The 10,911-nt window shown below is 49.3% G+C and overlaps 1 protein-coding gene across 3 annotated transcripts; it reads right to left on the bottom strand.

Annotated features, from left to right (window-relative positions):
* Positions 1 to 172: 172 nt before the first annotated feature.
* MTHFR (methylenetetrahydrofolate reductase) lies at positions 173 to 10,710 on the bottom strand. 3 transcript variants are annotated; one of them, XM_085079750.1, is made up of 12 exons: positions 10,603 to 10,710; positions 7,869 to 8,120; positions 6,593 to 6,831; positions 6,183 to 6,293; positions 5,827 to 6,020; positions 5,129 to 5,379; positions 4,253 to 4,387; positions 3,831 to 4,011; positions 3,270 to 3,452; positions 1,819 to 1,920; positions 1,466 to 1,585; positions 173 to 973 (listed from the first exon to the last, which is right to left on the bottom strand). In XM_085079750.1, the coding sequence occupies exons 2-12, from the start codon at positions 8,108 to 8,110 to the stop codon at positions 776 to 778; spliced, it is 1,956 nt and encodes a 651-aa protein (XP_084935876.1). In that variant the 5' UTR covers positions 8,111 to 8,120; positions 10,603 to 10,710; the 3' UTR covers positions 173 to 775. The 3 variants fall into 3 exon arrangements, with proteins under 3 accessions (XP_084935876.1, XP_084935878.1, XP_084935879.1); XM_085079752.1 differs by lacking the exon at positions 10,603 to 10,710 and adding an exon at positions 10,228 to 10,249; XM_085079753.1 differs by lacking the exon at positions 10,603 to 10,710 and adding an exon at positions 7,716 to 7,772 and having other exon boundaries at positions 7,869 to 8,007.
* Between the last annotated feature and the right edge of the window lie 201 nt (positions 10,711 to 10,911).

Below are 10,911 nucleotides of genomic sequence, written 5' to 3'. Positions count from 1 at the left end.
GATTTAAGCTTTCTCTACTCTACAGTGGAGCTTTGGCCAGACTCAGGGCATGCATTGAAAGTAAAGGCAGAACTGCCCCAGAAACAGTTGATTTTCTTGAAGTTTTCCCTTGTGCCAGGCTGATTAATTAGCAAACGAGTCTCTGCTAGAGCATGGCCTAGCACAAGATATGTTTGTATGTGTGTATTTCATTGTACATAATCTAAGAAATAGTGTTAGTCTTAGTATTATCCAGAATGGAAATTCACATAGCCTTATTAAAAAGAAATAAGGAAATACAAGGAGAAAAGTTAGGACAAAAATTTGAACCTTCTTCTGGTGTGAGTGCAAAATAGCCTGATAACTGTGAAGAAACACATTTTAGGAGTGCAATATAAAAGCAATTTGACCTTCTTTTCCAGGTTGGTAACAGCTGAAATAATCCACTTGCATAGATACAGCTGACAGGAGTGTTTCTGTCCCCATGCCAGCATTTCTGGCATGGAAAAGTTACCAGAATCTTGTGTTGTCCTGTTGCTGTAGTCAGCATAACCATGATTAGCAGCTTTTCATCCTGCAGACTTGGCCTTCAGGCTTAGTCTGGAGCCTTAGCTTAGAGGTATGAGTAGTTCTGGCTATTGTTCAGTGGGAATGGCTCGGGGAGCCTTTGCTGGGGGCAGAAGAGCACCAGCCTGGTCACTGAATTTAGGAGTGTGTTGTCCATCATCAGCACAGGAACTGCTGCTTTCCCCACAGTCAGTGGACGGGAGGAGGAAGTCAGAGATTAGAAGAATTTTCACTGCTGAGTTGGAGAGTTCAACAGCTCAAAAGTATCCTCCACAACTTGCCAGAGGCAGTTTTCAAGTGGGAAGTCATTGTCCACCAGGTTGACCAAGTAATAGTTGTCGTGGATGTACTGGATGATCATGCGAGAGGGTGACTCCTCTTCATAGAGCTTGGCCCATTGCTCAATCCACAGTGCAAAGGCCTCATCCTGCCACGGGGACAAAACAAAGTTGGCAGCTGTTTAACATCGTCATGTTACTTAATTTAGGATACCCAATGTTACATGTGACTGGCCAGACTGTGGCTTGTTTCTTCTCAGTAAAAATGGCAAGAGTTGAGCAAAGAGCCTTGTGCTTTCCAGCCAGCAGGAATGCCCAGAGCTGAAAGGAGACACATTTGCAGTGCAATGGATGGCTCAATGCTGCCCCTGTGTGTGTAAGAGGGGAGGAAGAGCCCCTGTCCAGCACTCTGCGCCTGCTACAGTGACAGTAGTGGCTCTCAAGCCCCGTTACTGGGCACTTTGTGTCTGGGAACAGCTCTTGCTGGAGCTGAGGGAACAGAAGGAGCAAGACCAGTACCTCTGCAAGCCAATAGAGCAACAGCCCTGAACTGTGAGGAGTGTCAAGAGACTAAAACCAAAGCAGACACTCTGAACTTCCAGGGTATCACAGCAATGTATCCAGCAGAAGACAGGACTCACCTTCCAGTAGAGAAAGCTTACAGGATCCACTACAGTAGGCTGGATGATCTCCCTTCCTGGGAAGATGCCCCAGGTGACAGCATTAGGTTGCAGATCTGGAGCATTGGTGATATTCTGGCCCTGCCAAAGGAAGGAAAACCTTTCTGAAGCAACTGCTGGAAGAGGGACTGAGTGAGTTGGAAAAAGTGTGTTTATCTTGTTAAGGTCCTTATTAGGGGACCAGACTGGTGCTGCACACCACAGCTAACTTGTTTTACTTTCCCTTCCCTTCATCAGCCCTCATATCTGAATATTTGGTATTTGCCTCTCTCCCAAGGTGGTGAAAGGAAAGTGTCCTGTGAACAACAGCCTACCTTGACATTGACAATGTGATAGTTCACTCGCAACTCGTACTTCTTCAGCACTTTGAGCAGTGCTGTGACGATCTCACTGGAGGTGAAGAACTCTAGGTATGCCTGCAGGGAGGGATGGAGGAGGGGGAAGAGAATCAGAGCCTTAAAGCACAGCAGAGCTGAGACAAATACAGATAAACAAGGACATTTGTAGAGTCTGGGTTGCCTTGTATGTTCATCCACAGAAACACATACTACACAGGAGGCTTGAGCAAAGGGCAGAGCAAACTGGTAAGCAAGCTAGGGGAAAAAAATAACTGGGGAGAGCGCAGGGAACAGCACAGGAACAGTGCACTCAAAAAAGCTACATGCTTCCTGTTTTGCATCAACACAAACTGGAATGAACTCCCACTGCAACCACAACTGCAGCACAAGGAAGCAGTCTGTGCCAGGGTGCTTGGAAGAAGCCTGAGCTTAACCTTTATTTTACAGCAGTGTCTTGCCAAGGCAGCACAGTCTGCTGAGAGCAGAACTCAGGGGTCTCAGCTGGACTCTGCCAAGCACCATTCCTGGTTCTTATCTTTTGTTCACAATTCTCCCCATGTGTTTACACAACCGAATTCTGTACTTGCTCTGTGCTTGACTGCTCCCAACAACTGCTTCCCCTCCCCCCATTTCCTGGCTATTGTGTGAGATGATGGATTTCCCTCACCTCAGGGGAATTTTTTCCTTTGAAAACATAACTGCATTTGCCATCTGCTGGTCTCTGGCTTTACCGGTTTGGATCCCTTTTGAACAAGGCTGCTTTGTTTTCTACTATGAGCCACTTGCCTGGCATTTACCTTGATGGGATATTCCTATCCCAGCCATTAGTGCCAAGGCTCTAGGGCCTGAAATGCCTGGCAGTGGGAGACAGGCAGGGCAGGCACGACTGCTTGCAGGCCAGGGAAGGAACATGGCAATTGTCTGAGCAGCACAGCATAGTACATGGGCTGGGAGCAACTGTGGAGGACTCTGCCTGACAGGAGGTCAGAGGAAGTTTTTAAATTCCCATTTATCACCATGAGAACCTGGGTGGTAGAGATACTATCTCACTGATTCCCATTTTATGAAACATCTGGGTGCTCTGTGCATTCACTGAAGCAGATGCAGGGTGCAGGCACTTTTTTATAGATAAAACCTCACAGCCCTGCTCTAGAAATAAGTTACCAATAATTACTTGCTGAGAGTAAAATCATGAAACTCTACAGATGTTCAATAGATGTTCTGAGGCGGAGGAAAACAGCTGTGAGGTCAGTCATAAAATGGCAGTGTAGCTCTTAAGACACCAAAGGAGTTTTGCCTCATCTCACCAAGAAGGCATTAAGGAGCAGGCAGAAGGATTATATGGATGAAAGTGTGGGACCTCCCAACCTAACAGAGACCAAACTTGGTCATAACTCGTTGCTGTCCAGCCTAGAGTAATACAGTACCTTTTGGAAAACATAACCTCCACTGGGCCCCCAGCCTACAATGGGGTCTGTGGATGGTTTGCCATTGATGTTTGGCTGGGAGTTGATGGTCAGGATTCCTCGTCTGTTGACCTTCTCCAGCTCATCCTTCAGAAGGTTGGTTTCAGTAGCAAGAGGGTCGTCATTCCAAGGCATACAAGTAACCTACCACGAGGAGAAAGAATGGCTCACAATGGATGTAACAACCCTCTGATTACCATCTGGATGTTGAAGGAACTCAGGAGTGCCTTAATGGTCTCAAAAACACCTTCAGGACAGAATTCCCAGGTTTGGTTCAATGGTTAGGATATGTTCAACTGTAACAATGACTTCTGAAGTCAATCAATACTGGTCCTGTCATACTGTAGCAGCTTTCCTTTTATGTTGAGCCCTAATCCAGCTCTGGCTGCTGGACCCCCTTCAACCACCATGCCAGCAAATCCTATTGAATAGAGAAGTACCAGTTCTTTAGAAGAACAATGTGGTACCAGGAGCAAGATGAAATGTGCCACACTGACCATCCCTTCCTGGGCCCTCACTCACCTTGTACCCATTCCTGTTGGGTTCTCCAGTGATGTAACACGTGAACACCTCAAAGACACTTTCCTCACCAGTCAGTTCTTCTCCCCACATCTTCAGAAGTTCCTCCCGGGGAGACTTACTCTTCAGGTAGAAGAGGTAATAGTCCTTCAGCTCCCCAAAAGCTGGAGAGGAGGAGTTACCCCTGTAAGGGGAAAAGGCATAGAACTGAGGTCACCAAGGAAGATGAGCTGATTTGGTGATGCAGGAAGACAGCCAACCAGCATGAGAAGTACACAACAAAACCCACCTAGACACCAAAAGTCTCAACATCTTGGTGCCATTTACCTCACTCAAATCCAAGCAACAGGGGACCACATTGTTATGAATCCACCTGAAGTGTGCCCAGGACACCAGGCTTTCCTACCACAGCTCTGCCTCCTTACCATCTTCCATTGGGGAAGTCATCCCACTCTTGAGTCCGATAGATGTAACTCTTTGGCCTGGAAGCCCAGAAGATTGGGCGGACATCTTCCACTCTTCTCTTGGGGTGAGCACTGACTGCCCAGGGCAGAGGCCGCCTGCATGGGAGGAGCAGATGTTAACACAGTTCCTCTGCTGACTTTCCACTAAAGGAGGAAATCCACTCCTTTCCCATGGAGGAATTTGCCCCTGGGAAGAAGTAACAGGGGCTGAGAAGAGTTCTGTTTGTCAGGAAGTAGGACAGGAAACTCTTCTTCCTTTATGGAAAAATATTTCCTAGTTTGTTCCCTCACAGGATGCTCAGTAGGGGTCTATTTAATGTTAAGGTACAGGACTGACACCTGAAATTGGAAAAGGTAAGGGCAAAGCACTATGGGAAGCTACTTCAAGGAAAAATATAAATCAGCTGTCAATTTTCTTATGCTTCCTCTTGTCTGTGCTGAACCCTGTGGACTCAGACTGAAGTCCCCCTTCCGCTTCTCAGCTGCAGAGAACCCTAGAAATCCACAGTGGGATCATACCCCTACCCTGTAAGGGGTTGTGATGTTTGTTGGGCATCAAAAACATGCTTCTTCCAAGTGGCAGCTCTAAACTCTGGGTTTTTACAGTCCCAGAATGGCTACTTTAAAGCTACTTGACTAAAATAAATTCCTCCTTTGGCTGTCCCCTCTATTCTTCCCAGCTTTTGTTGGACATCTGCAGGAAGGGTGAACTACTGCATGCAAAAAAGGTGATAAAAAGAAAAAAGGAAAAGAGGAGAGTAGAGGTATTGACCCATCTATTGTTTGTACCTTCAGCAGGAGGGATGGATCTAACAGAAGCCAGCATATTCTGCTCACCTGGGGTCTTCATTCCATAAGCCCAGGCGCTTCAGGACTTCAGTTGTAGCCACTTCCCGATTGAGGGTGTAGAAGTGGAGCCCATGCACCATCCCACTGTCCAGCAGCTCCCTGCACATGGACACTGCCAGCTCCACCCCATAGTTCCTGATAGCTGCATCATTGTCCTTGATGGGTTCAATCACATCTTTGATTTCCTGAGGCACTTCCAGCTTGGAGAGCTTCACCAGCTGGCGCAGGGAGTGGTAACCCTGGATGAGGATGCAGATTGTCATTTTTCCAAGACCCTTTTTTGCCATCCCAGTAACACAGGTAGTAGATTTTGTGGCAGGAGATTTAGAACTGGGGCTCCTGGAGGCCCCATCTCTAGGATGGTAACACAGCCCAGGTCTTGTCACTTAAGATGATTTCTCCCCAAGTCCTTGCCTGAGCTCAGCATGCTGAGTGACCTCAGGACTGGCAGCCCATTGTCCCTTATATCCCTTTTTGCCATATGCACACAAGAAACCTTTTCAGCTTGTTATTACCTGCCTGAGAGTTTAATTTGGCAAACCACCTACAGATTTATCACATTCAGCACTCTCACCTCCCTGAAATTTTGTGGAGGATATTTACAGACCTCTCTCAGGCACTGTCCCACAAACACCTAACATCCTAGCTCCTTATTCCCTCCCCAGATCCAAATTACTGGATTTCACCTGTATAGGGAAGATGCCAGGAATAATGGGGCAGGTGATGCCAATAGCTTGACAATCCTTCATGAACTTGAGAAAGGTTTCTGGTCGGAAGAAAAGCTGTGTAATGATGAAGTCTGCTCCAGCAAAGACTTTCTCCTTCAGGTGCCTCAGGTCTGCCTCATAGCTCTCTGCTTCAGGATGACCCTTGGGGTAGCCTTTGGGGAGAAAAGATGAAACCCTGGTGGTCAGGACAACATGCAGAAATTAGGAAGGATCCAATCTGATTGTGCTGTCACAGCCCAGGTCCAGGGAGGGACTGCTAAGCTGATTTCCCTGTCTCAGACCCTACTCCACAAGCTGCAATAGAAGGCATTTACCTGCCACACAGATGTCGAAGTAATCATCAAATTCATTGCGAATATGCTTAACCAGGTCAACAGCATAGTTGAAACCTTCTACTTCTTCCTCCCATTCCTCACCAGAAGGATCTGAAAAGAGAACAAATCCACAGCTCTCTCCAACTGTTTGCTAAACTCAGCTCTGCTAGTTATGTAAAATCCTCCTGCTGTCAAAAGGAAGACAGATGAACCCCCAGATCTGCAGTTTTAACTATGGACTGGTTTTGTCTGCCCTTGAGCTGGAGGGACTACAAAGGGCTCAGGTGAAACACAGTCTCAGCATTTAATTCCTGCAGAACGAGCCCCAAAAATCACACTTCTTTGCTTTCACCCTTGACCACAACAGCAGCACAGCCTCAGCACTACACATCACAGGCAGAAGGATTCACCTCCACGCAGTGCCATGATGTTCTTCAACCCAAGCCGCTTGGCCTTCTGCAGATGTGCAGTGATGTCATCCTTGGTCTGGTTGCAGCATGTCATGTGCAGGATGGTTTCCAGGCCACAGTAGTTGACTGCAGTGTTGGCAATAATCATGGAAGAGGTTTCCTTGTCAGATCCTGGATCCCCTGCAGGGTGCCATGTCACATCAATGAAGAGGGGACCACCTGCTCCCATGCGGTCAAACCTGCGGGGTTTAGAGCTGTGTTAGCCTATACCAGGTAGTCAAATCCACTCCCTGTGCCTGGAATATTTTACTCACTGCTGGAATTCCAGCAACAGGCAGAGAGAGCTTGGATGAAAGCAGCAGGATAGATCACAAAAGTGTTGCACCAAGAGTTTAGCAAGTGGCTGATGTAAATAAGGAAAGCCATCCTTTAAGGCTCTCTGGGGAAGAGCTTACAATCTCTTTGAAGAAGAGGCAGCTGAGGTGTTCTCTGTACAACAAATTTTCTCCCTGCATGCTCTATTAGACTGATACAGCTTCTGAGAGACAGCAATGCAAGTCTCATTCCCTTTGAGATGGGAGACTATGCTGCAGCCCGCTGTTGCCAGCCTAAACTGCAGAGACCACAAATACAAAAAGATGGACCAGAACTCTGTTGTGTTCCTAAATATGCCTAAGAGAAGAGACAAGGGCTTCCCTAACTTGTCTCTCTCCTGCTCCAAGTTGGAACAGGCCCTTCTGTTTAATGTATGGCATTGGCATACAGCAATTACAAAAAGAATGACAAAATACCCTCTTCTCCAGGTAAGTACATGGTGGCTCCTGGGGCTCCAGAATAACTCCTAGCTCTGATGAGACCTATCAGCTTTCATTCAGCATGTAGATGGGGATGAATATTGAAAGGAAGTGGGAATATGTTTCAGAGATTTTGGCACACTGTCCATCAAGGAATATTTTCTGCTTTTAATAGGTACTTCTCTGCCCCAGCATTGTGCTTCAGACCCAGAACATGACATTGGGGTTACCCCATCTTCCCAGGGCATGGGAGAGGGGAAACAGCCTGGCCCCTCATTAATCCCACCTCAACACTTAATTCTTCAGAGCCTCCAAGGAAGACAAGTTACCTGGTGTCCATTACCCTCCTCAGCAGGAAAGCACAGCCCCATTACCTGCTTCGTCACCTGGAAGGGGAGACAGAGCATGGAGCCAGCCTGCCTTTTGCTATTTCCCAGCCCTCCACCACAGATGCTTCCCCTCTCCCACCCTGCAGCGCTCACCTGGAGATGAGATTGACAGCAGCATTGGCCGTTCGTGGAGGGAAGAACTCCAGGGAGAACCACTTGTCTCCAGCGTCCTGCCGGCGGCGCATCTTCTCCCGCAGCCGCTCGTGTCGGTCAGCGTCCAGGACAGGCGTGGAGCAGCGCGAGTTGTCCTTGGAGCTCTCGCTTCCGCTGCTGCTGCCTCCATCAGACCTGGAGCTGGAGCTAGCACTGCAGCTAAGCTGGGTCTCATTGACCATGGTGAGATCTCTGGAGAGGGGAACAGGAGGAGTATGGTTGGTACAGGGCAGGACAGGAGTCTCTGCAAGGAGCAGGTGCTGCTGGGGTGGGCAGCAGATGATTAAAGAAGCCCACGCCAAGCCCATCTTCATCACCATCAAGGAATCCCTTTTGCCAGCTTCCACTGTAAGCTGTAGTGGAGGATGTGGTGAAGACACAATAAAAAGCATGTTTAGATAGTGCTGAGAGAAATAACACAGCACTTGGCTTCGTACCACTTTGATGCAGCTCTTCTGTGCCTGCTGGGTCAAATTTGGCTTTCAGAAGAGTCAGGTCAACATCCTTTTGCCCTGACTACAACTCAGCAAGCCAGGATGACTGAAATTAGGTGATGGCCTCTGTCATCTTGTGGCCTTGGGCTGGGCATGCCAGCAGATAATTTTTTATCTACTGTAGCTGCTTCTTGGACTGTATCCATCTTCAGAATTTCCATTCTGTTTGTTCCCAAAGCTAACAGCCCACAGCTGGCGGTAATAGAATACTTAAATACATCTATATTGTAACCTAGGACATGGCAGCACTGCTTTAGGGTGTGGGCAGGAAAGCCAGGGCTAATGGGGCAGGTACTCCACGCACAAACTATTGCTATGTCAGAAACAAAGTACAGAATCCCCTCTGACCAAGCCATTTCCACAAACTGTCCTTTGTTTTCTTTGCTGGCATCAATCACAGTTGCATTTCCAACCATTAGCCTTTTCCACAAGACACACCATCTCCACAGACAACTGTCCCCTGTGCCAATCCCACTGCACACACTCTACCAGACACACTGTTCCCTTCCTCACCAATTGTGGCTGCTTGCAAACAAAGCCAGCAGAGACCATCCTCTTCTCACTGCCTTGCAACAAGATCAGCTGTGCTTGCTTAGCTTCACAGAAAACAAAACAGCACTGCAAGTCCATGGTGCAAGCAGGTTTAGGATACCCAACTTCACTTAGCTCTGCAAAATGTCCCATCCTGTGCCTTTAAAAGGAGGCAAGGATTGCAGTCAGTTATGGAAGAGCTACCACAAAATTTGGATCCACGTTATTTGCTTTAGTACCTGCCAAAACTTAAAATTGTCACTAGGAAGCAGCATGTTGTCCAAGCATTACATAATTTTGGAGCCTGTTGTGGAGGAAGCAGTTGCATGAGCCAGCGCACACTCCGTCCTTATCGTAAGCTCTGTGGGTTTAGCTCAGCCAAGAAGACTTTGAACTCGTCTTCTACTGTTTACACTTCAGTTGCCAATCAAGCAAAACCCTTTGGGAGAAAGTCTACTTTTACCACCTGAGGAACCTCTCCAGCTGGCAGGAGATGTGAGAACGAAGCGCAGGCTTTCTGCTGCCAAGAGGAACCGGGAACCTTAGATCTCTGTGTACCAACATAGCGGCTGTGGTAAAAATCAGCAACACAGACCTACTAACAGGTGAAACAAAACCAACTGGGCGCACAGTCACAGCCCTCACCAAGCTCAGAGGACTTTATCTGACATCCACATGCACTAATCTGGGAGAATTATCCCCAAGCATGTGTTGGTGATCAAGCTAGTAGCTCGTAATCACATGCTGTAAACTCCCAATATCTCATTCCTAGCAAGCATGGCATAGCACTGTAGGCAAATCAAAGGAGCTTTGTTTTCCGACTTGAGATTGAACACCTGTCAGATAGAAAAAGGGTTCATGTTTTTATGTCTCTATAAAATGAGACTTGCTGTTGAGGAAAGGTCCTTATCTTACTGGCAATATCAAATCATGAAGACAAGAGAAAGGCCCACTTTTGTCTACAGGCAGCATTTGGAACAATTTCCTTACCATCACATGCGTCACAGATTTGCTGGCAGATACTTCCAGTTATTGCAAAGAGAAAAAAGATAAGCCTAAACAACAAGAACAGCAGCAAAGTAAGACAACTTTTAACACCTGTCAACGCTCCTGCTCCTGTCTTTGTCACACTGCAGAGCTCAAAGATCCGTGGCTCAGCACACTGCTGCTGCCCAGCATGGATGCACCTGCTGTGTTTTCATGACTCCTTCCAGCCCTGAGCTGACACCAACACACGTAGCGTGGAGTCTGCATCCCCCTAAGCTCAGTTTTACCCTCAAGACAAACGCGGCTGCACCAGATGCACGCTTCACACAGGGTGCACGGGCTGCTGCAGGGCCGCGGCGTCAGGCTGACAGCCGGGTGGGCAACCCAGGGCCACGGCTGCATCCACACACCGAACAGCTGATGGGACAGCCAGGGGGAAAGGCCGGAGGGAGCCCGGCACCCCTGCGAGCCGCCGGGGAAGAAGGGGAGCAGCAGCACCTGCAATCCCTGGTGCAGGGTCGAGGCCAGGCAGCTCGATCGCCCCTTCACCTCAGCCAACCCCGCCGGGAGCACGGCCCGGCCCGCAGCAGCGGGCAGCCAGACCCGCCGCGGGCACCCCAGCACTGGGGCAGCACTCGCACCCCCGCTCCCGCCCCGCTCACCTGCGGCCGATGCCGGGCGCTGCCCTGGCCGCCTGCCGGCCGCGCTTTAAGGGCGGCCGCGGCCGCGGGGTCACGTGGCGCCCCGCGGCTGCCCTCACACGATATGGCGCCGCGGGGCGGGGAGAGGCTGGGGGCGCGGCCAGAGCGGGGCGGCGGGCGGGACCGGCGGGGCTGCGGGAGCGGGAGCGGGAGCGGGGCGGGGCTGTGGGAGAGCTTTCGGGCGAGGGACGGGGCGCGGCCAGGAGATGGTTCGGCGCGGGGGCGGTCGGGCAGGCTATGGAGGAGTGGCTATGTGCAGGCCAGGCCAGC

This window comes from Lichenostomus cassidix, chromosome 21, assembly GCF_008360975.1.
Source record: "Lichenostomus cassidix isolate B80296 chromosome 21, HeHo_3.0, whole genome shotgun sequence".
In the NCBI taxonomy this organism is placed as follows: domain Eukaryota; kingdom Metazoa; phylum Chordata; class Aves; order Passeriformes; family Meliphagidae; genus Lichenostomus; species Lichenostomus cassidix.
The sequence above is the reverse complement of the archived record's forward strand: the minus strand, read 5'-3'. Positions and strand labels throughout refer to the sequence as shown.

Excerpts from the sequence above, each read along its gene's own strand:
- MTHFR (XM_085079750.1), bottom strand. The coding sequence starts at position 8,110 with ATGGTCAATGAGACCCAGCTTAGCTGCAGTGCTAGCTCCAGCTCCAGG. Across the intron at positions 1,921-3,269 it reads GAGGTTATGTTTTCCAAAAG|GCATACCTAGAGTTCTTCAC; the intron begins GTACTGTATTAC and ends CCCTCCCTGCAG. Across the intron at positions 974-1,465 it reads TAAGCTTTCTCTACTGGAAG|GATGAGGCCTTTGCACTGTG; the intron begins GTGAGTCCTGTC and ends TCCCCGTGGCAG.